This window comes from Malurus melanocephalus, unplaced genomic scaffold, assembly GCF_030028575.1.
Source record: "Malurus melanocephalus ecotype Western Australia unplaced genomic scaffold, MMel_1.1 scaffold_490, whole genome shotgun sequence".
Lineage (NCBI taxonomy): Eukaryota > Metazoa > Chordata > Aves > Passeriformes > Maluridae > Malurus > Malurus melanocephalus.
Window position 1 is genome coordinate 159,258 of NW_026623722.1, and position 25,121 is coordinate 184,378.

At 42.4% G+C, this 25,121-nt stretch overlaps 2 protein-coding genes across 2 annotated transcripts; one reads left to right on the forward strand and one right to left on the reverse strand.

Annotated features, from left to right (window-relative positions):
* The first annotated feature begins 23 nt into the window (after nucleotides 1–23).
* Nucleotides 24–10,410, forward strand: RTCB (RNA 2',3'-cyclic phosphate and 5'-OH ligase). The gene is made up of 12 exons (XM_057381081.1): nucleotides 24–211; nucleotides 314–392; nucleotides 891–958; nucleotides 2,056–2,155; nucleotides 3,240–3,396; nucleotides 4,011–4,167; nucleotides 5,542–5,701; nucleotides 6,013–6,188; nucleotides 6,798–6,986; nucleotides 7,458–7,568; nucleotides 8,245–8,364; nucleotides 9,397–10,410. The coding sequence occupies exons 1-12, from the start codon at nucleotides 119–121 to the stop codon at nucleotides 9,502–9,504; spliced, it is 1,518 nt and encodes a 505-aa protein (XP_057237064.1). The 5' UTR covers nucleotides 24–118; the 3' UTR covers nucleotides 9,505–10,410.
* Nucleotides 10,411–20,839: 10,429 nt separating this feature from the next.
* ASCL4 (achaete-scute family bHLH transcription factor 4) lies at nucleotides 20,840–23,148 on the reverse strand. The gene has a single exon (XM_057381082.1). It carries the CDS (start codon nucleotides 22,632–22,634, stop codon nucleotides 22,107–22,109), a length of 528 nt encoding a protein of 175 aa, XP_057237065.1. The 5' UTR covers nucleotides 22,635–23,148; the 3' UTR covers nucleotides 20,840–22,106.
* Nucleotides 23,149–25,121: the final 1,973 nt, after the last annotated feature.

Here is a 25,121-nt window from a genome sequence, read left to right on the forward strand (position 1 = left end):
ACGGAGGCAGGGCTGAGGGAGGAGGATTGAGCCTCGGCGGCTCCTGTTCGCTGCCGCCGCGAAGCCGCGTCAGTTCCTGCTGCCTCTCTCTGCTCTGCCGCCCGGGAGCGCCGCCGCCATGAGCCGCAGTTACAATGATGAGCTGCAGTACCTGGATAAGATCGACAAGAACTGCTGGCGGATCAAGAAGGGCTTCGTGCCGAACATGCGTGTGCGTGGGGACGGGACCTGGGTGCCCGGGGCGGGGGAAGGGGCGCGGGAGCGGGGCAGGGCGGCCCGGCCGGAGGCRGCCGGCTGACTGCTATCCCCACAGGTGGAAGGCGTTTTCTACGTGAACGATCCGCTGGAGAAGCTGATGTTCGAGGAGCTGCGCAATGCCTGCCGCGGCGGAGGTGGGTCCGSTCGGGAGCGGGGTGCGGGCCCCGTGATCTGAGGGGTGTCACAGAGTTAATGGCTTTGGAAAAAACCTCTGGCTGAGATCATCGAGTCCAGCGTGTGACCGAACACCACCATGGCACTGAGGGCCACGTCCAGCCTTTCCTTGAACTGCTCCGGGGATGGCGACTCCACATCTCCCTGGGCAGACCATTCCAATTGTAATCACTTTCTGCGAAGCAGGTCCACCTGATATAAAACCTAAACCTCCCCTGGGCACAACTTAAGACTATCCTCTTGCCCTGTTAGTGGTTGCCTGAGGGAAGAGGCCGTGTCCTCTGGCCCGGCCCTCTCCCTGCCCAAGCCGCAGGGTGCAGCACACAGCGGGGCAGGCCCGGCTTGTTGGTGGCTGACTTCTCTTTTGCCAGTGTTTTAAACAGCCTCTTTAGAAASTGTTTCATTGTGATTGTCATGGTAAATTATCAGATTACTTTGTTTTTTTAAATATTTTTCAGGTGCGGGTGGTTTCTTGCCTGCTATGAAACAGATTGGGAATGTGGCTGCATTACCTGGCATTGTTCATGTGAGTAACTGCTCTGAAAATRTGCTCTTTTTCTGCTCCCATTTGCCTAAGATTATTGCTCTCCAAATGGGAACTCTGGTATTAGAAGAGGTATGGACTGAAATTTTCTCAAGACAGTTTGTGTATTAGGAACTTGTGTCTGAGTAAGGAGTKCTTGTAAGGGCAGGCTGCAAAACTAAGTTGTCAGAAAGGAAGGGATCCGCTTACTTTATTGCTTGTCTTTTGACGTGAAACTTTTCATGCTGTTTCACTTTTTTGAGGCTCCTTTCCCCACTGTTCATACTAACTGCATGTTGCTTTTGAATTGCCTCTGCTCTGGAATGCATGGAGAAGTGTGTAGAGAGCAGGAGGTGGAACTGTTGTTTGTTTTATTGTTGCTGGCCTAATGTGAGTAGTGAGCCTTCCCATGCACGCAACACTGCTCTTCCTCATCCCTTTTTGGAAGCAAGGCATCAAACATAGTGATGCAGGAGGAAAAYACTCTCCTGTGACTCTTTTCAAGAAATGCTAAGTACAATGTGGAAATGATCCTTTCAGTGTTCAATRTTGCATACACTAGTAAGTAACAACACAATTTTGTAAATGGTCTCTCGTGGCAGAARTTTTCAATTTATGGATGCAGACCATCATGCTGTTAAAATGCCTTATGGGTCAGTCCAAAATGGAGTAAGGTAGAATAGCAATAACCTAAAATAGAAATTTTGGCTGGTGCAACAATCATATTCTAATCTTCACTTTTTATTTCCAAACCAAGGATTTCTTGGKGATGGCAAGGAGAGGCAAAAGAATCAAATAATGCCATTCAAAAGTACTCTTCACTTCAATGTGTGATAGCAGTTTAATAGATACTGAAAAGTTTTAATTTCTGACAACTTTCTGGGTGTTTGCTTCAGAATGAGATCTGCTCTCCTCTTTCTTTGTCCTGTAAGTGCGGGAGATTAGATCCTCACCTGAGTTGATGTGTTCAGTCCACCTTTATCTGAACATCCGTTCTCTTTTTGGTGTATTTGTTTGCAAATGTGACAGCYACAAGGCAAAGTATAACCAAGGTGGCTCTGCAGCATCAAGTTTCATAAAGKTTTAAAATTTCCTTTCAGAGATCAATAGGTCTTCCAGATGTCCATTCTGGCTATGGATTTGCTATTGGCAACATGGCTGCCTTTGATATGAGTGATCCTGAAGCAGTGGTTTCACCAGGTAAGGTTGACTTAACCTGCTCTGAGAAATATCTGGGATGGCTAAAATTACTTCTCAAAGTGGCAGGACTTTGCAGTACTTTACATGCAGAATCAAAGCAAAAAAATGAGAATTATAGGGAGTTAAGGAATACTTAATTCTTGCACTTAGAATCTTTATTCTTTAATGGAGCAGGTAGTAACACTGAGAACATCTAAGCAGTACAGGGAGAACTGCCCTTGTGTTTGTGACTTGGACTTGTGATATCTCTCAGTTTTGAAATCTTTGACCTTGGGGTTTCACCAAGTTGGTAAAGAACTGACTAGTTTCTTAGAGCAGTGTTTGAAAACTTCTTTTGAGGATATTTCTACACTTCTACTTAAAATGTGACCTTACAATATGTCTGTCTTTTTAGTAAACACCCAGATCTTTGGTTACTGACAGTCTGAKGCTTGTYATGAAACATKATACTCATGTTTCAGYTTTGCTTTAATYAATTCAAGTGTTCTTGATTGACTCMAACCCAAGGTCTCTTAGTYTGGTATCTCCCCTCTAACATTAWTAATACCAGAACCATCATAGTAAAGATSGCATGATTATCTTTCACATTAGGCCTTGCMTTTTAGTATTTATTATTAAAAATAGTAAGAGCTAAGCAAAACAGCAAGAACTGAAGTTTAATATTTCTTGTAAATATTTATTACTTCTTATAACTATTTATTATTTATTCCAATGAAGGTTCAAAAAGACCTTGCTTTCAGGGTCTGCTTTCGAGAACATCTTACATCAGGAAACCACGCTAAGATCTGTCATTTTTCTTTGGACCTTAAGCAGAAGAATAGGAACACTTTCTATAGTTTCTATGGACAGTGTGTTTTATAATTTTAAAATTGTGAGAAGAGTCTACTTCTCTTTGTCAGCTTTGTAAACAATTCTATAGGCAATTGTACAGCTATGCCTCAAAGTCTGMGGCTTCATGTAAATCTGTTAAAATGAAGCTTAATGCAGTTCTGCTTTTTTTTCCTCAGTATGGTGTCACAAAAAAAGGARTGAGATTACAGCACTCAGTACCTGCTTCCTGTCATGGCTTTTTCTTTACTTGTAGGTGGTGTCGGATTTGACATCAACTGTGGTGTCCGCTTGCTGCGGACAAATTTGGATGAAAGTGATGTACAGCCTGTGAAAGAACAGCTGGCCCAGGCCATGTTTGACCACATTCCTGTTGGTGTTGGCTCCAAAGGTGTCATCCCCATGAATGCCAAGTAAGGAGAATTAYTTTGTGTGCACACCACTAGAGAGGACATCTCTGTTTTTTGTTATGATGCAAGATTCATCAGTGGGAGACTTTTAAAAAAGAAAAAGTAATTCTAAAATGCTTTCTAGTCTTTCTGCATATGAGCTTTACCAGGACTGACATAATCATCAATGCATAGTCAGTGCTTTTTCCCCCATTTAAACCCCTTAAAAGTTCTTGCTGGGTTCTCATTTCTTCTGACAGAAAACCTCATGAACATAAAGGTATTTTTGAAAGGGATGAGAGATAGCATAATAGAGAAGATAGGATATTTCCAACCCAGCAGAGAGGAAAAAGTGATGATCTATCAAAAGCTAATATATTTGTAGAGCTTGTTTTCATGAAGTATTACGAAGTTGGACTTGTTGTTTGGAGAGTTGGGGATTACCTTAGTGTCATAGAGTAATTTAGGTTGGATGGGTTTTCTTCAAGACATCTCATCCAACTCGTTGCATGAAGGAGGACTGACTCTGAAGGTAGGTCTAACAAATAAAAATGCATCAAGTTGCTCAAGGCCATATCCAATGGAGTTTTGAGTATATCCAAGGATAATCATCTTACATGGGTGTTTGATAATTGCAGGGATTTGGAAGAGGCAYTGGAGATGGGTGTGGACTGGTCTCTCCGGGAGGGCTATGCCTGGGCAGAGGACAAGGAACACTGTGAGGAATATGGAAGAATGCTACAGGCTGACCCCAACAAAGTCTCTTCAAGAGCAAAGAAAAGGGGCCTGCCTCAGGTAGTGYTAYGTTTCGGGAGGGCTGTGTGTGCTCRTGCTCCCAGGGTTCAAATGTAAAAGTTAGAGAGTAGTTCTCTCTATTTGTCTCTTTTCTTGAAACTCCATCTAGCATTTCTGGGTGAGGGCAAAGGTGAGTTCTGAATCATCCTTGACAGAACAGTAACAGAGGGGAATAATACTGGGCATGCATGCCTAAGGTCCCTGAGGGCATCAGGTTTTCATCTGTTAACACCTGGCACTGGAATGGGTGGCATTTCAACATCCAGATGTATTGTTTTGAAGAGATGGGCAAGTTAATGTTCAAATTTTGTCCTTGTTTGCTCAGCAAGTTAATAGCAGGGCAAGAAAAGACACAATAATAAATGGGACTAACTCATAAYGGAATCACAATTTAGGAGTTGGATTTAATTCTATATAACATATCTCATTGCTCTGTGTGGAGCAATTTGAGATAACTGTACTGATGATACATTTGTAAAGCTTTCTCGTATATTCTTGAGCTTTATTAATTGGGGTGGTGCAAAATTACAGCATTTTAACCTCAAAATAATGTTATGTCACCAGTTTTCACATTTGCCTTGCAAAYAAATGATCATCTGTAAAGGAGTTGAAAAAAATTTGGCTTGAAAATGGCATATCTTGTTTTAATCTACTGAAAAGGTGCAAGTACTTATTTAATAAGATGCATCTTCTTTGTGGAGTTACAACCAAGTATAAGCCTTATGTCTGCCTTGTCTACACAAACTATGTAGTATATATATAGTGTATATATACATATATGTAGTATGTATATAGTATATATATATGTAGTATGTACATAGTATATATATATGTAGTATGTACATAGTATATATATATGTAGTATGTACATAGTATATATATATGTAGTATGTACATAGTATATATATATGTAGTATGTACATAGTATATATATATGTAGTATGTACATAGTATATATATATGTAGTATGTACATAGTATATATATATGTAGTATGTACATAGTATATATATATGTATATTTATATATAACTATATACAAGTTTCAATACTTTCTATTCTTCCCATCCTTTCATGAGGCCAAAGTTGGAAAAAGGTGGCATCACAGTTGTTTTGTAGATCCTGGTCCTTGTGTTTAGTCACGGTCTTGGTCCCATAGCATAGCTAGTTACAAATTTGAACAAAGAGGAAAGTGATGATGCTACCATGTTCTACTTCCTTTCAGTTTACATGGGGGTGTTTTTTCCCCCAAAAGAGGTTTACTAAACCCAAAMCCTTGCGTAGCAATTTGCCCTGTTGCCTGTTCCTATAGCTCTCCCCTGTGCTCCCAGAGGCTCTTTCCCTTCCCTGTCTGATCAGTGTGTTGTGATTGGCAGCTGGGGACCCTGGGAGCTGGAAATCATTATGCTGAGATCCAGGTTGTGGATGAGATTTACAACGAGTACGCTGCCAAGAAGATGGGCATCGACCACAAAGGGCAGGTGTGCGTGATGATCCACAGTGGAAGCAGAGGTCTGGGCCACCAGGTTGCCACAGGTATGATCTCATTGGAGTGAGGCAAACTCTTCAGCATGGTCTTGTTATTACAGCAGGCTCCAGCACCAAAAAGCATTTCTTACAGTGCAGTTGCTGAGAGCATCCTGAATTTCCTGGTCAGGTGTTACCTGTGTGCAAACAATTGATAATGTTCTGCCACAGATTTGCTTTTGCACTTGAGAAGTAGCCATAGGTTTGACCATTGGACAGATGAGTTCAGTTTTAGAATATAAATTATAGACACCCATGTTAATTTCAAAGATGGAAGCAAAATTAGGAGGTCACTTAGATTTACTGTGTTTGTTTCCCAGATGCACTGGTGGCTATGGAAAAAGCTATGAAACGGGACAAAATCATAGTAAATGATCGCCAGCTGGCATGTGCCAGGATTGCCTCTGCAGAGGGACAGGATTACTTGAAGGGAATGGCAGCTGCTGGCAACTATGCCTGGGTTAACCGCTCTTCYATGACCTTCCTAACACGACAGGTAAGTGCAGAGTTGTCTGATGCAAATAATTTTGCTGCATGTCTGCTTTATCCTAGACMATAGAGAGCAAAGACTAGTTACAGTATTTAACTTAATTTCACTTTTGTGCTTCTGCTTTTTTTCTGGAGAGACTTTCACAAAGCTGCAGTCATGACAATTCATCTAAAACCTCTCAACRTCATTGGATTGTATTTGGCAGAAGCCACTTAAGCAGTATTTTTGAAAATGCCTTGAGCTGGAAGAAAAGTATGCAAGAATGATTAGGGGGTTTGTTGCTAAAATTGGGGGTTTTTATTGGTAAAGAGAACTTTTCAGAGATGCAAGAATTTGTTTAGTTGGTATCTGACTGAATCACAGCAGTGAGTCAGTGCCAATGGTCAATGCTTCTCTGCCAATGGTCAGAGAAGCAATCTAGGCAGTCCAATTCTGTCATGGTCAGAGAAGCAATCTAGGCAGTCCAAYTCTGTCATTCTCAGCACTGCTGTATTCAGTTCCACTGTGGCTGAATTATGATCTGCTTATGATCAATTATGATCTGTGGCTGAATTATGATCTGYGGCTGAATTATGATATGCTTGTATCTCACATCCTGATTTGCTCTCTTTTTAGGCCTTTGCCAAAGTCTTCAACACAACCCCAGATGACCTTGACATGCATGTTATCTATGATGTGTCTCACAACATTGCCAAAGTGGARCAGCACGTAGTGGATGGCAAGGAGCGAACTCTGCTGGTGCACAGAAAGGGATCAACCAGGGCCTTCCCTCCTCACCATCCTCTTATTGCTGTTGATTATCAGGTAAATTTGGCTTTGGGAGGAGGAAATAGAATTCTGGATTAATCAGACAGTTTTAGAGTCCCTAACAGTCCCTAAATTCTGTGAGTTCTTTCTTTTTTTAAGGTAACAGCGCTGGGACCCTGGTGGGATGGCAGTATTCTGCTTGTCTGTGAGTTAGATCTTAGGGACACTGAGCTCCTGCTTCTCCAGGAGGTTGGAAGATCATGAAAGGAAAGAAGTCCTTTGTGCCTAGGGCAGGCTTCAGTGGTTTGCCTTGTCTGTCTGTTGGACACTAGGCTTTTGATCTACAGGTCTGCATCTTTCAGTTCAGTCAGGTTTTTAGAATCCTTGATTCGAAGCGCCTGAGACAACCAGGGGTGCCCTGAGGGAATGTTAAACTGAATTCCTTTTCTGGAGACATGGTTTCTCTCAGACTTATTAAGGATGASTTTTTTCAGTTTTTTCTAATGAATGAATACTTTGCATCCACAGCTGACTGGACAGCCTGTTTTGATCGGTGGCACGATGGGCACCTGTAGCTATGTCCTTACTGGCACAGAGCAAGGCATGACTGAGACCTTTGGAACTACTTGCCATGGAGCTGTAAGTCAAGAAATTATTTCAGGAGGGGGTTGGAATGGGAGTGTCATCCAGAGAGCAAAGTTGTTCAAGGATCATCCAATGTGGGATTCATCTGTTGGTCATACAAGCAGAGGGTAGCCTTGCCAGTAGTCGCTGCCCACAAGGACTGCAAGGTAGAAGTCTTCTTTGTCCCTTACTGAGTAGTTTTGACTACCTCTGCAGGAAATCTGGGGGATACTGCYTTTTATAAGGCAGATGTTAGTATGAAGATGTGGAGAGTGAACTCCTTTTAACAAATTCTGATATCTCTTAACTAATAGGAGGGGTTAGCAGAGGCTGCCTATATAAAATTCCTCAGTAGTTAGAAGGTGCTTCCTCCCGTTTTTCCTAGTGTGAGACAATGATTGAGGAAGAGAAGTATCTTCCAGTAAATTCCAAGTGCTGAACACTGGTTTGGGTAAAAAGATACTTGCAGACTAGTATGGAACTTCCCTAGCCATCATACCAGAGGTGTGATTTTGCAGGAGCCCATGACCTGAAGTCTAAATTAATTTCCTGTATTGAGGAACTTACTGTGCTCTGTGCTCTCAGTGACTTTGTGTTTGCTTGAAATGTAAGCTTACTTCTTTTTTTATAAGAAAGGGTTTTAATTTTCCAAAGTGCTACAAAAAATAGAACTAACATAACTGTTCCCTAGGGTCGTGCACTGTCTCGAGCCAAATCTCGACGTAACTTGGACTTCCAGGATGTGTTGGACAAGCTRGCTGACATGGGCATTGCCATCCGTGTTGCTTCTCCCAAACTGGTCATGGAAGAAGTGAGTTTAATGCTTCATTGTCTGAGAAGGAAAATGGGGTCTTGCTCTTTGGCTGAATGACTYTCCCTGACCTGATTTTTGCAGTGCTAGGCGATTGCCAATACTCTAAATATACAACTTGTGGGATTTCTGATAGAGCTGTCAGATTTTTTGGAAAATAATGTGTTCTCTATCCTAAAAGCATGCTGAAAGGGGAGATGCCTGTTTGACAGGTTTTGGGGCGTGTGTTTTTTTCTCTTCTACTTGGTGAAGGGGATAATTGCTATCTTTATGTGAGTATCAACAAAGGTAGTTTAATGGATTTTCTTCTTGAATGATGTTCTCCCTRCTTTAAATTTACCTTACACTACAGCTCTCATGTAGATTAGCAGCAGCTTGRAAGATCCTCTTTTATAATTAACTCCTATATTTGCTCAAGAAGAGAACYCTGAATGGTCAGAAAACTTTGAATTATGACTTCCAGTTCCTCTGCATTAACATGAACATGCCTTTTCTGTTCACAACCTCACCCATAAAGGTGTGTTAATCATTTGGAGCTATGCTTTTATGGGTGTTGGTGTTATATGAAYATGTTGATCACACTAAAGTCTCAATTTAAGAGCAGCTTTCTTGTCAGAAGAGGGGCCAGAGGGGAAAGCTCTACAATTAAACCCTGCTTGCTCTCACTAAGGGACAGTGAAGATAAAATTTAAAAGGCTCTCTATGTAAAAGTTGGTGTCACTTCCCACTAGGTAATKAGGCTTGACATTCTCACATGCTGGGGCACTGGTTATCTGAAAAACTGAACTAAATAGCTAATATTTTATTTGAAATATGATAAGAGCTTATTTTAAAAGCAGTGTCTTATTTATAAATAAGATTTCTTAGATACATAAGGTGGCCAGATTTSTCAGTATGTTCACGTGCTTCTACATCCTCTATTTATATGATTTTTTTTGTGAAGATTGGATTTCAAAAGACTACATCTGACTTCCTGTGACTATGGGTTGTTTATATTTTTGTCTTTTTTTTTCTTTTTTTTTCCCCCTCCAGGCACCGGAGTCTTATAAGAACGTGACTGATGTGGTTAACACCTGCCACGAAGCTGGCATCAGCAAGAAAGCCATTAAACTGAGACCTATTGCTGTTATAAAAGGCTAGGAACCGACAAGGCCTTACACAAAACTGACTAAAATGACCATCTTCCCACACCTCTTGAACTCTGTAGGATACTCCAATATCACATTCCTGTTYTGGACACAGTTAAAGATCTTTAACCACTCCTAGCCATAATTAATGCCCCTCCTCCGGCATTCTTTTCTTGTGGGGGCAGGGACAAGAAATAAGTAAGTCTTGGGTTTTTTATGCAGTCCCTCCTCCATTTCCCTGCTCAGGCAGGACTTCAGACTGGCCTGAGCTGTCACTTCCCTGCTGTGCTGCAGGACCAGCTCCATCAGTGAAGATGGTGTATGAAGCAGACCTGCTGTGTCTGTATCTGAGTGCCTGCAGCTCTTCCTGCATATGGAAGTGCTCTGATAGACGGGTATTGCACTCGTGGGCAGGGAGAGGCTGCCCTGTTTGCAGGTACCTTTGTGCATAGTCTGTACTGTTGCATGTTTTGTGGCAATTGGGTAAGAAATCTGGAGTTGAGAGTGGTCTCCCACTCTGGCTGAGAGGGCCTAGCTGGATTTGAAGACAGTCTTACCCCAGCCTCTCCTGTTTAACACAGCACCTGGTAGATTTGGCTCAGGACAAGTAAATATTCCACAGTCTTTTGGAAAAGCTGAGTAGGACTGAATATACTGCCTTGAGAGGTTTTGYTTGCCTAGTAAAAGATGTAATTTAACAATTTAGGGATGTGCTAATCCAACTTTTTAAAAAGCTCTAAAAGTTGGGTTGGGTAATGCTGCTCATTGTGTCCCATTTAAAGGAGCCCAGTTTCAGGGGTCAAGCCCAGTGTGATGGGACTTAAAATGTTTTCCTTTACATTCATGAAACAAGGTTGGAGGGGAAGTTGACCATCCCCACTGGATCATTTYGGGGATTACAATAAAATGGGAAGATGGACATGGCAGTGTATCTGTGTCATGTKTATTCTGTGCCCTTGACATTTTAGCCGTGTATGAGCGTTTGGTGACTTCAGATGATGGGTCTTGCAAAGCAATGTGCAGATGGCAGAATTTTTGCAGGTTGCAAGGAAGGGCATTGCAGTGCTGCTTTCCCAGCTCGGTCACGACAGGAGTGTGGTGGCTGTGATTTGTCTGTCAGCCCTGCAGAGCCCACGTCGCCGGATCGGGGAAGGCTGGGTGCAGGCACAAGAGGGCGCCGGGAAGGAAATAACATCCCAAAGCAGAARTTGTGCGGTGGAGCCCTGCCAAGGACTCGTGTAAGGGGAGCAGGTAGTGATTGATGGACTGCAAGTGCTTTTTTTTGAAACATCCCTTTAAGTTCAGGATCTTAGRAGGTGTAATGGTATTTCACTGTCATAATTACTTTGTTCTTACTGCATTCTTAGGTTCAAACATTGTGTTTGTGCAGGTTCAGAAGCAGCACGTGTACTTACAGTTACTGCTCTGAGTTTCTAGTGGGTCTGACCTTACAGTTTCTTGTTTTCCCTTGCTTTCTTCAGTGGAGCAGCTCCAGATTGCTGTTTCAGATGTCTGAGACACACTTGCTGAAATTAAAACAAAAATAATTTCACCTGGAAATGTAAGTGGCTAAAATATAAATTGGTCTCAAATCTTCTGCAGAAGTGTGTGTTCCATGCAGAGATTTCTGTCTGTAAATCTTCATCTTCTTTGATGTAGAATTTAATGGAACCTTTAAAAATTCACATTTAAAAATCAGAAGCATTGAACTAACAGTTCTCCTTTCAGCTTTTACTTAGTCTTGCCATTAAGGGACAAATTTAAGTTTTTACAAGCAGAAATGATGAGTACCATGGAGGTGCTGTCAYATGGATGGGATGTATGCCTTAAGTCCTCTGATCATCAGTGTTTATGTTTTAGCATTCATGACTGCAAGAAATGCTGWCAATTTTGGTTTCCTGTTGCAAAGCTAGTGCTGGTTTTGGTTATACATTGTGCTGTATGGAGTAGAGTGCTGGTTTCCTAACCACCTAAAAACATAAGGAAAAATGTAAGATGTCTCCCAGTTGTTTGTTTGAACCTGGATTTTTTTTCCAATTGAGGTCTGTCTTTTTTTTCTGCAAATAGGGCTGACCACCACCTTTTTTTGTTCTACATTTTAAAAAAATAAATTATAWAAAGTGTTAGGTAGGGAAGGCATACAGTGTTCAAATTCATGTGCTGAAATACRGGTGGACCTGCCAGGAGCATTTTGGCAATGCTGAAGAACCAGTGTGATTATTGAATCATCTTTGCTTCATGGAAGCACTCAGAAATACCTCGTAATGATCCACTCTTCTCCCCAAAAGACTGAAAAAGCTTTGGTGAATGAGTGGTAGGGCCTTTTTTCCTGGGGATATCACAGTTAGGAGATCCAGTCTACATCTACCCTTGAAACTGCTGCTCACTTTGGTCCAGCCATGGGTATTCCCTGCCTGAGTTTGGTTGATTCAGTCATCTGTGACCTGCAGCAGAAGGTTTGCTGGCTTGCACGGGGTGTCTGCACTGAGTCTGCGCTCCAGGAAAGGCAACTCTTGGAAAATCCTCTAATTACACCCCAAGCTGGGGTGGGGTTTGTGGGGTGCAGTGCAGGGAGAAGGGACAGCGCTCAGCCCTGGGCTGTGTGAGCCCCCTGGGAAGGTGGTTCCTCCCAGAAGGGTTGCAAATGGGGGTACTGAGTTTCATTTGCTGTAACAGATGGCAAAGCTGGGGTGCAGCTGATGGCTTCCTTTGACTTGGTCACACTTTGTTTAGTGCAGGTGCCTGACTTCCCTGGTTCAKCCTGTCCCAAGGGAAACCAGAACCCAGCAAGGTAAGCACCCCTGTGCTCTGCTGTGGGATATTTGCACTGTACTGTTCACCTCACTATGGGTGCCCAGTGTCTGATGTTTACCACCTGAYGTCACCTTTGTCACCATCCTAAGTCTCTTGGGATTTATCTTCCTTCTGCTCTGACTTTCTCTCCCTCAAAACAGCTCTGCACACAGCRCTTCCCCCTACGCTGGTGGTCCCAGGCTGCTGTTGTGGCCCAAGAGGAAGAAGTGATCTCTGACACATCTCTGGCTCAGGCACCCCCAYTCTCTCCTCCACTCTCCTTTGTTCCTCTCAAACATAAACACACTTAGCTGGCCTCTTCTCCCCCACACCACCCCAATCTTCAAAGCGATCAGACAGAGCAATATCCCTCCTGCAGCATGTGCCAGCACGCTCCCTGCTTGCAGGAAAGCTTCAGTGAAGCAGCAGGCCCTGCCTGTACCTGGCATTTGTTTTGCTCTCTTGAGCCCTGTCCTAGCCCCAGGGGTTTTGATCATCAGCATTTCTGGGTTTCTGTCTGAAAAGACATGAGAGGAGTGCAGTGGAAAAGGGGGAGATCTGCATCCCCAGCCAGGGAGACACTTGGGTACAGGTGCTTTGTCCCCTGCACCATGGGAGGAAAAAGAGGATGATAACCCTGTGGCACTCACAAACACCAATAATGATGTGGTTTCTGKTGGGGTTTTTGTTTGCAAAAGGTGTGAGGTGGGAGAGCAGAGTGTACAGAAATGCCTCTGGTCTCTTTAGGCAGAAGTGCAGCTTGGTCTCCTCAGGCAACCAACCATCCCCAGCCTGAGCTGCTGCTGCTCAGTACATSCCCTGTTCCCAAACCCCAGGAGACTGCTTTGGGTCATGTTGTATCTGTAAATTGAGAAACCAAAATAATCACAAGTCTTAATTGCAGAGACTGTGACCAGGAAAGGGAAATGGAATCATCTGCCAGCGCTTAATGTAACATTTACTAGCTTAGTAGGAGACACGCAGGGGCTGGGCTGCCCTCACATTCTGAGGTGTCTGTCAGCCTGTATTGGATCCTATTTCAACAAATCGGCTGGTTATCCACCTCTTGGCTCTTAAGAACTGTTACCTGTTTGTGGGTTTAATCTTAACAAAAAACCAAACCAAAAACCGGTTGTTTTATGTTTTGACTAATGCTTGTTATTGTGGTGCTTTAAATTTGTGTCATTCACGAACAAGTTAGCAACTTTTAAAATCACAGGTAGGTTGATGAGTTCCTCCATTGCTTCCCTGCCAAATATTTAACCACTTCTTGGATGAGGAAGAAAAATGTATCATTGTAAATTATGCTTTTCCTGTGCCAGGAGCTGTGCACTTCTCTGGAGAGGACTTGACCCTCCTGTGCCCCACCTTAGTCCCAAGGCTGTGGGGTGACCTGGACAAGGTTTTCACAAATCCCACTTGGTCAGTTCAGGCTGCTCTTCCTGCCAGACGCCACGAGATCTTCCATTAATGGTCCGTGGATGAGGCACAAGTTTCATCTTGATAAACATGAAGCCTTGTTTGTGCCAATATTCATTTCCCTGTCTCGGGCAGAAATTCCAACAATTTRATGATTATCAATAGCAGCCAAGAGCACCATTGCTGTCTCCTCCTGCCTGRAGAACTTCAAAAATCTGAAGATTGAACCAAAATACTGCACATCAGGGAAGAAAACATGTAAGGGAGGCTTTTAGTTCCRAACGAAACCAAACAAAACCCTTATGGCCCAATCAGAAATTATTTTGTTCGTCAGCTCTTCGTGTTTGCCATGGAAACCAGGCACCAGTATCGTGCCAAAAGAAGTGAAGAGCCCCCAGCCCTGCCTGAGTCCCTCTCCCCAGCCTGCAGGGCCTCTCAGGACGGTGTCCCCTCAGCTCTGCCTTTGTCACCTGCATCACCATCCTCCCCATCCTCTGGCACCACCAGGGATGAAAGGCTGGATTCACTCAGGTTTATGTTCAACCCACCTTTCACACTCCTGCTGGACCCATCTTCCCCACTCCCCTTCTTTGGTGACTCAGCCAAAGAATTTTAATCTCTGTGGTCTCTCTGTAGTTGTAAAACACAATACCAGCCGAGTTGAGCTTTTATATCCCAAAGCCATGAACCTGTTGTCAGAAGAAATTGATACACGCTAGTGAGGGGAACAAAGTGCTGCTGGGGAGCTTTTGACTCAAGACAGCACTTCAAATGGAAATTTCCCTGTTTGAAGTGGATACAGCTTTCATCCCCACACCCTTCATTCCTGCTAGGCTGCAGGAGCAAGGGAGGGTCGGCTCCTGTTCCTGCTCTTGTCTGCCAAARGTTCCCATCCCCTGCCTGGGGTGTCCTCACTGCTCACAAGAGGGAATTTTTTGGGCTGAAGGGGCTCCTCAGCCCCAGGTGCTCTCCTGACCAACACTCAGGGAAACACTGAGCCTATCCCAGGCACTTCAGTTCAATCTCAGGGTCTCCCCCTGCCTTTAAAGACATCTGAAGCCTAAAGGAAATAGATCAAACATRTAAATTGGAACTGAGATTAATTATACATGTGCAACTGGAGGGGGAAGGAAAAAAAAAAGCCATTAAGGTTTGTGTGCATCAAGTATGCCTGTGGGGGTGTTTCTTTGTCTTTGCATGTGATGATACTCCATGAGATACCAGGTCTGGTTCCACCAGATCTCTGGAAAAGCCTTAGAGGCTTTAGGAGATTCTGCAAATGTGTTTCAGCAGGAGGCAGACAAGGAGACGGGGAAGTGTCGGCAGGGCGCTGGAGGAGCCTTTGTTGAGTGACTGGAGGCTAGTTCTCAGCTCCCTGATTTCAAAGGACTATAATTATCACTTGGATAGGGTTCAGGACACAGAGGGAGCTGCCAGATCTTTCATGAGGGGTAAGTTTGTCCCACTCAATCTAGGAAAAAAAAAAAATAACCAAAAAAAAAAACCAGGAAACCGTGATGCAATTTAACCATGTCAGTGTTGTCTTGCATCCATGATATACCAGGTGGAATATACTCCTAGTTCTGTCTGGCAGTCTGGTTTATACACCCTTTCCCTTTGCAGCATTTGTGTAATAATATTTTTATATAAAACCAGGCTGAAACAAAGAAGCACTGGAAATTTCTCTATAAAACCTATTCTCCAAAGAGCCCAATCCCAATGAGTCTCATTAAAAATTAGCACCTGATCTTCTAGGAATCTCAAGAACTCTTCAAACCTTTTGAACTTTTTTTTTTACCTCTCCAAGCAAATTTTAAGTAAGTCTAATGAATTTCCATTCACGCATTTCATGGTGTGAATGCCTTAAGCCTTCATATCTGCCTGCTCACTTTCCTAATTGTTGCAGTGAAGTCACTGTCAATATTTGAACACACACTCGTGAACTTTGTTCTCAGTATTCAAAGTTAGGGCCAGCTGAAAAAGGGAATGCTTGCAGAAAAAAAAAAATAAATAAACCCAAAACTACCTCTGTTTTGTGGGCATGGCTCAATATAAATGCTTTTTTTAAGTTAAAAACATGGTGGCTGTGCTGCTCTCACCTAATCCTCATTCTGCATGACCCTCTCCTGCCCAGGCAGCTTCTGGAACCCACACGGACAATAACTTTAYTAGGTTTTTTGGTGATTACTGTGATGAAATGACCTAAACAGCACCTTTTTTCACCAAAGGTGCAAATKTGAAATATACTCCTTAAGACAGTGACCTCAGTGAAATTCCAGTAGTTTGCCAAAAATAACCGATGCTAAAAGGGTTTTTTCAAAAGTAAATTTGAAAATTTTTAAATGCAACATGTTTTTCAGTCACRGAGCCAACGAATTTCACTCACCTCTGAAAGCACTGACCACTTTTAGTACAGAGCAATTCAGCTGTTTCGTTTTTGCTTTTAGTAAAAATTGAACCAGCTGGTAACTGAACGAGCTTCTCAGACAGGATAATATAAACACCATTTAATAACCTTATGCTTTATGGGCTTGTTAATGTAAATGGAAATTTTAAAGCTTTCATAGTGCTGCAAAATGCAAAGCTTTGGAGAACGCTGCACATAAACACAGGCAAATCCCTTGCATTTGTACTGCTTGTCATGCTGACAGCTCTGATCTGTCCCAACAGGGCCCTCAGGATCTGCACCACGGCTTACAACGGGGTGTAMAATGGCAAACAGGGGCTGCAGCATTGCCCAGGTGAGTTGGGAGCAAATTGCTGGGGTTGGGGTGCTAGAAGGGGTGAGAGGGGAACAGGGCAGGGCTTTTCGTGGCTCTTTGCCTGGCTCCATCAATGGTCTGCATTAGCCAGCAGTGGCATGCAAGTGGCATCATTATCCTGAGAGACTGGCAGATTTATTTTTGCCTGCCACCTTCATTGTAAACAGGATGGGATGGGATGGGATGGGATGAATAGAATAATAGAATAATAGAATAATAGAATAATAGAATAATAGAATAATAGAATAATAGAATAATAGAATAGAATAGCTGCAGGTGGCAGCTCTGCAATGCCAGTGCAGGGTAACTTGCAAAGGAAGGTTTATCTCCAAGCATAGAAAATAAGACACTCAGTGAGCTCCTGGCAGCACCACAGCTGCAAGCAGCTCCTGGTAAAGCATTTCAGYGGCATTCTGGTGATATTTTCCAGTGGTGTTCCCAGCACAGAGGGAGGAGCTGGGCATGGTGTTGTTGAAACAGCAAAGCCCAGGGCTGAAGCARTCTGGGTTTATCACCCAGGGCTGAGCACTGAAATGTCCCCTTTGCTCCCCAGACAGAGCACAGCCTGCCCACGACTGCTCAGCACTTTGGTAARAAATACACTCAGAGGTATTGTGCAGTGATGAACAAGAATAGGTCGACAAGAAGCAGTGGTAGGCAAATAAATGTGGTGTGCCTAAGGTGCAGGAAAATATATTAAGTTTGGGGGGTGGTTTGAGGTTTTTTTGCCAGGAATTAATCCTCCCCAAAGATGTCATATCTAATTTGTTCYTGTTTCCCTTGTTTCAGCCATGCAGCTGATATGGTATCAACCAGTGGTGCTGCACCTCTAAACCACTTTCTTGTCTCCCTCCTTTCTTCCATGCTTCCCCCTTTTCCCAAGCACCAGCAGCACAACACTCACTCCTGTGTTTGTACCTCTGGCTTGTTCCATTTGTGCATGACACAGTTAATTATCAGTTTCATTCATAAAACCCCAGCGAGCTCCAACACCTCCGGGTGTGGGGATGCACACATCACCTCTGCACGAGTGATCCCTCGGGATAAACYCTCTGCAGCTGAGCCTGGAACTTCTTCAGTGCTTTTTACTTCTAAAAACTACATCAAGAGAGCAGCCTAGCATAGCAGAGTGCTGCAGTAAAGTGAATACATGAAAAGGTGTGGAAATTCCACTTATTTGTAACTACTTGCTGTCTTTGTGATCTCAGTGCAGATGGAAGAGATTGATTAGGATTCAGTGCTGACATCTGGAACACAAAAAACTGCTATATCTGCCCAGAACCACACCAGATCAAAATAAAATCATGGGGATAAGTAAGGTGCTTTGTGAGCAGCACAGTAAATACAGCTTGGCTTGGCTTTGCTTTATACAAGCTCCAAGGCTTCACTGCCCACTACCTTCCCCACATTTTCAAATCTTCAGCCTCCCACAGACCATTCATGTAGCTTTATCCTCCCAAATAACAAAAAAAAAAAAAAACCCAAAAAAAAAAAAAAAACCCCAAAAAACAAAAACAAAAAAAAAACCAAAAAAAAACCACCCAACCTTTAAAATACTCATTTTTTCTTCCCTGCCCCAGTGGCTGGCTGACCATCACATGGGTCAGTGTTAGCTTTCCCCACTCTAAAGACTCTAAATTGCCACATTTCTCTATTCTGGTGCCACCCATGCTCRTGTGTGTAGGAATTTCATGTCTTTGAGACCTCTTTCTCCAGTCGTATCAGAAGCAAGCTGAGGGGTCTCTAAAATTTTCAAGGGGGTCTTCGCTCCTCTCATTTGTTCTCTCAGCAAGGGCAACTTTTCCATCGCTCTGTTAGCGGATATATTTACAATAAGGTAGAAAACAATTGTGTAAGAATCGTGGAAAACACAGGAGTGAGCATTTTTGGTGGATTTTTGCTGACAAGCACACGCTCAGGTTGATGGAGAATTGTGCTSCTCCTGCATTTTCAGAGCTCCCAGCCATGTAGCAGGACAGCCTCACAGAAGAGCTGGTGCAGCTGCAGTGTTACCATTTTTCTGCTCCCCATTTGCCTAGAACAAATTTATTTCTACTCTGTAGCCCTCTCTCTGTATTCTAAGSGTTACTAGTGAGAAGAAGGGTCACTGCTGAAGATACATTGACTTAGACTCTATTTTGGACAGACTTACAAAGACCTTACTCAGCTATTGCTCTTAGCTTACTCCAGCAGGCCTCTCCTGTTGGTGCCACTTCAGAGTCTCCAAAATGTTTGAGATCTTGTTTTGCTGGGGACAAATGTTTTCAAAGATACTTTTGTGTGTGTGTGTGTGTGTGTGTGTGTGTGAGAGAGAGTGAACATCCCCTGCTCATTATTCCAGTGAGATTAATTGGCCCTGATTGCTTCACTGTCTGAAAATGACTTTTCTATAGTGCCTTCTGGTTTTCTTTGGCCACATTATTGACACTGGCTAATAGAACATGAAAATATTGTGGATGGGCTTTTACAAAGAAATCAGCTAAACAGCTGTTAGAGGATTAAAAGCAATACCATGGCCAGGATARCACATCTCTAAAATGCTGATAATATCAAGAAACAAATAGATTTGTAATTTAATGGCAGGCTTCAGAGGTCTGTTTTTTTTTCAGATTTGATAGAAAGATTAAAGTGTCAGCTTTTGGTGTGCAAGAGTTGGGTAAAGCTGTAGCGTGGTTGCCTACAAATAGCAGCAGTCACATCACCTTTCCTGGAAATAGTAATTGTCCCATGTGGAGAGAATTCTTCTGGTCAGCATTTTTATTAAAACTGATTTTCATGGTGACAAGTTGGATCATTGCTTTAAAAACCGGATAATTATACATTTTAGAGGCTTTGAAAAAACACTTTGTCTAGACAGAAACAGCTTAAAARAGCTTTTGAAATGTGTCATTCACATTAAATCTTTGCTGATGCCTGGACAGAAGTACCGACCCTTATTTGGGAAATCTTGTATTCTATTTCCTTGTGCTAAAATTGTGCAAGAGKTTTGTGTAACAACAGGAACTGTGAGAAAACAAAATGTACAACTTTCCTCAGGAGAGTGGTTCRGTCTGTGACAGATTTTTCCCACAGAAAGAATTTCCTTTTCATCCAGAAATTATTTTTTTATAAAATTAAGTTAAAATACATGTGGCATTCTGGGTTTTGCATTTTCAGCACTGAGGCTGGATTGGGAGGTGTTTTAAGGACGTCTCCAGAACTGTTAAAGATGTATAGTCTAAAAAAAAAATAATGCAGTGACAGCCAAGCACAGGCCCGGGGTGGGATACTTTCCATTCTCCATTATTTGGGAAATTGAGGAACATTCCACACGAGACAAGAAAGGGAGCAGAGTCCCAGCCTAATCCATCCTCCAGCCAGCTGCTCATGGCTCTGGGAATCAGGGGACTGAGGCTCCTGGAAATATCTCTGTAGGGATCAGACCTCTGTGATAGCAATGTGACCTAAATATTCATTTGTTGCATTGTCTGACATGTCCTAGAAAATTATGGTCATTCTGGCAACTTTTATTTTTAGTGGTTTGGTTTGATTTGGCTGTTTATTGTCATTATATGTATATTAACTGCTTTTCATCTTCAGAGTGCTTTCCAAACAAGTATGTTTCACAGAATTCACCTCTGGTACTCTGAAGGAGTGCATGTTTTTTATAGATAACAAAGATTTAATCTCTGCTTTGAGGGAGAAATGCATTTCAGGCTTACTCRCAGAATTACCAGCAGCAATACCACATTTCCAGAAATCTCAAAACYGAGTCAAAGAGAGAGACAGGTTGAATCTCTTGCCAGAAAAGCACAAAGGAAAGAAGAAAAGCCAAGAAACAAAGGAACCCAGTCAGACATTCGGATCTCTACCTTGTTGTCCTCTTCTTTCTCAGGTGAGAAATACAAACACTGCACAGCCAGAAGGGAGTKCACTGGCTCTGGATCTGAACTGTCAAGGTAATAAACCTCTGTTTTTGGAAAACAGCCTCTGTAAATGTAACAGCCCTCAGAAAAACAAAATAGTGGTTAGAAAATGGAGCTGGCTGCCACGTAAAGAGTAAAGAACAACACCTGTGGTTGCCATGGACAGAGTAACTCAAAGTGTACAAATGTTGAGAAAAGTCTTTTAGAAAGCAGCAGAGTATTTCTATACCAAATAATTTTTATTTGCCCACAACACAAACCTGTTCCTTRCCTACATTTAAAAATCTAGATATAAAATTTAGTTCCATAGGTGGYAGTTCATATTTACTTCCTTTCCATTTTCTCTATTTTTTTCCTGAAAATTTATTACTCCTGCAACCAGAGCTGCCCTGTTCGTTATCAATTACAAGTGACAAAGACACAGCCAGGATTAATTACACTTTTTATTTAAAGGAAATTTGTGGACACATTTTGAGGTATTTGATCAGTATTTGTTCTTATTTATATATGAGTATTTTTTCAGTCAGCATGATATGAAGCAAAGACAAAAAGATACAAAACATTTAATCCAACATAAGCCAAAAAGGTAAAAGTTTGAAAGGTGTGTGGAAAGTGGGTGGTAAGAAGTTTATCCGGTATACAGAATGGGGTTTAAGCACAGAGATAAATGTTATTTAAATCTGGCCTTGGAGAAAGGCAGATTTTAGAGCAAATTGGAGAAAAATTCTCATTTTAAGTAGATGCAATCCAAATTAAAGGTATTCCATAGATTTTGAGGTATTCATTTTAAAAGCTGTATCCTTTGAAAAAGTAATAMATATTCTAAACAAAAGGAGAAATACCTACATTTTCATGCAGATGTAAACAGATATATTCAACATTTCCCTTTTTGTACACACCAGTGTCTAACCACTRGATGTTATATTTCTAAGCAGATAATTTCTGGCCTTCCAACAATCAAGATGATTTTGTCTGTGAACTCAGATTTCAGGAAAGTAGGAAAAAGTCTGGCAGCATTTTTTCAGTACCTTGAGTGAATCTTTGCTTTTGAAGGTGCAGCTTTACAGAACTTCCCCTCTTCCTAGCATTGACTGGAATGAAAGTGGCCAGCTTTATTTCCCTTAAAATTATCTTTAGAATAATCACCAAATAGCCACTCCAATGTATRAGCTGTTTCTTTCACTTTAGAAGATGCTGTAAAAGAAATTAATTTCCAAATAGAGCCTTGTTTGTATCTGAAAAGTTGTTGTTTCATAAATARAAGTGTTTCTGTGAGTTTTCTGAAACATTAAGGGAAAGACATTTTATCTAAATCTTACCTTCCCCAGTGTTTGCAATGCAGTGCATCTCAGTTATCAGTCAAAAGAACCAGACAATAAAACTTACTGGACAAAGGAGGAGAAAGGGGAAGGGAATTTCCCAAAATGCATTTATCTGGTTTTACTGTCTTGAATGAAAGGCAAAAGAAAATAGAACAGAATACAAGCTGAATGAAAAGKAGAATTAAATGTTGCTTCAGTTTAACAGAGGAAAAGAAGGTTAGTAACACAGCTGAAACAACCTGAGAGACTTTTATATTGTAAACATTTAAAATCCTTTGGCAGACTGAAAATACCTTTCCCCCTACCCGTTTTTCTTTCCCTGCTATTAATTTTCATCTGTCRAAAAGTCCCCAGGGTCTGAAACTGTTTTCCAGCCAAACTTGAAGCTTTGTGTCTCAGAGGTGAGTCCATCTCCTAAAGCTCGCTGTAGGGGGATGATGCTGGGGAGCTTTTGGACTCYCCATCACTGTTGCACTCCCGCGGGGAAGATGCCGGCAGCTCCTTAGCACAGAGCGTTTCCTCGCTGTCCGATCCCAAGGGATGGCAGTCCAGCAGGCTCTGCAGGTGTTTGATGTAGTTTATGGCAGCTCTCAGSGTCTCCACCTTGCTCAGGCGTTTGTCAGCGAATTCCTTGGGCAGGTGCTCCCTGAGGCGGGTGTAGCCCTCGTTCACACAGCGCACCCGCTGCCGCTCCCGCTCGTTCCTCTTCCGAATGAAGGCGGGCTCGAAGGAATAGTCATAGATGCCCACGTAGCTGGGAAATGGGATGTAGGAGATGCCACCTGGGTGCCCGCTGCGGGCTTGCTCCCAGTAGGATGGGTCCAGAGGGAAGGGAAGGCTGAATGTTTCTCTCAGGGGTACCCCATGGGGGTACATGTGGGACACAGCTCCTGGAAATGCAGCCCTCTTCAACAGTTTAGCATCGTCTTCATTGCTGTCCATGCTTCTTTTTTTCCTCACTAGTGGTGTGTTAATTCCTGAACTTGGCTTCCAAGGTATTAATCCAACATTTGTGTAGGTACTCTGCCCCACRGGCTGCAGTTTCCTCCTGTACTGTATAAAAACTCAGATCTCAAAGCAAGGCTTACAGCTCATGAGGTCCACACTGTGCCTGGAAAGCCTTGTTTTTATAGGTGTAGGATGCCAGTTAATGCACAGAAAGGTTTTGAGGACCATCACTTCACAATTTAAACCCTTCTTTTCCTGTGATCTTCATATTTCAAAAGATAATAAGAGGGTTCCTGTGTATTCCTTTTCTCTCCACTTGAAATTATGACCATAAGAGTTAATGCCAAACATAAATAATCTTYCAGGCTCTAAACGCTTCTCATGTATTGTAATCCACGATATCGTTTGATATAATTGTCTCCAAAAGATGGGTAATTTGCAAAGTTTACAGGGATCTTCAAAGTTTTGGCAGAACTCCTCACTTTCAGCAACCCAGGATCTTCTGTCATCTGAAAACTACCCAAAGGCTTTTCACAATCAAATCCAAAAGACAACTGCAAGCTTTGTTGTTTCGGCTGCTCTGGTGTAACTGAACCAGCTCACAAGCAGTTTGCAAAACTTACACGGCATATCTGCAGCTTTCTGGGGAAGCTGAGACATCTTCAAAGGAAAGAGTGCTCTCTTGTGGTTGCAAGTCATGTCAGATCAAGAATGTACTGTGTACAAGGATAGGAGGAAAACCGCTTTTGTAGTCCTAAGAGAGTTTTTTTTTTTCAAGAAATATGAGTTTCACAAGTTGAACATGAACATTTTCGAAAAGTTTCCACCGTTTTGTGCATTTCTGCTCATTGWAGGAATGTTCTGGTCATCACTAGGAGCACCTGCCTCAGACAAACAAATACAAAGGTGATAYTCTGAGAGCCCACATGTAGATATTGTTTACACAGAAACTGGCTTACCTGATGGACGCTACACACTGCTTTAAAGGGGGAGCTAAAAATCCCTCCAGACCCTGCCAGGTCTCTGCCATGTCCTCCAGTTTGCCTGCAGCTTGCCAAAGGAAAGAGGTGGACAAAAGACAAGGACTTTTGGCAGTTTGAAGTMATCATGTCCTTGTTTGTCTCCTTCCTCTGAGATACCATGAGAATCTTCTTCTGCAGCAATTTGATGGTCTTTGACTTTTCCCACATTGTTCAAGAGTTGCATAGTTTTTGGTTGAAAACACATKTTCACAGTTAACTGAATTTCCTTTTTTTGGCCACCATCAGTTTGGGGAGYTGAACGTTTGGTCTGGGAGAGCTGTGGGAAGGGATGGACATGAAAAGGCACAGGTATGTAGGCTCTATTAAAACTTCCTTTTACTCAAAATGAAAGTTTCCGCCTTGTTCTGAGTTTCATGCCAAACTGCCTCAGAAGTGTGAGTAACTGAAACAACATTCTTCACACTGAGAAACACATCTATGTCTCTGCTGAGTTAGAAACTAGCAGCAATGATGTGAGTAGCAGGGTTTTTCAAGTCACCTTTGTGCCTCTGCTGGCCTATTCTGCAGMTTCAAAATGAGCAGTAGCAATCTTCAAAATATGATAAAAGTACAGGCAGACCATTCCAGACATGAGTGAGAACAATCCTGGACTTTGGTTTACATTAGGGGTAGAATCAACACCAAAGTGGCTCAAAAATCAGAGCAAAATTTACTGGGGAACGCCCTGTGGTATGTACAACTCAGATCAAATCAGTGAGAGTCKATACTCCTTTTAAAAAATATTTGGGAACAGTTGATTAGGATGGACTTTTCAATATCACTCACACTCTAAACTTCTTTGTCCAGAAATGTTTTCAGAAATGCTTAAAGGAAAATAACTCCTTCACCATAGCACTGGGCCAGGACTTCCAGTTTTCTTAAAACAAAGTGAATGTTGACCTTTGAGCAATACCTGAAGTAGGAAGAGGCCAATTGATCTGTGTTATCATTACATTTAAATATAGGAATAGTCTGAAAATATTCCTGTAAGGAAATGGAAGCATGCCTCTTGSGGGGCTCAGCTGCCAGATCATTTCACAGCTCTCCATGACCTTGCCAGCAGGCTGGCCATGTTCAAAAGGCAGGGTTACATTTCATTTYTGTCATGCAAATGCACTGTGCCCTGCTACCAGACCTCTTTTCTGTTTACTGTAAATTCAGGCCACCAGCACTTCCCAGAGTGTCAGAATTGCACCTGTGCTAAAGACATCTGATCTTCTGACAGAAAAATCCATGTTGCTAATCCTTTAGAGAAATACATGAAGAAAAATTACAGGTAAATGTTAATTGTTGAATTATTGAAGCTGATCTCATATCAAACAGACTCTGAACTCTGAATTTGTTTGTGTGCAAGAGAAATAAGAAAATATGCCACAGGCTTTTGATGAATGTGGTCTCTTGTTGACAATCTAATGTCACTTGCTGGGAAAGGGATTTGCCCCTGGGCAGAGAGCAGAGC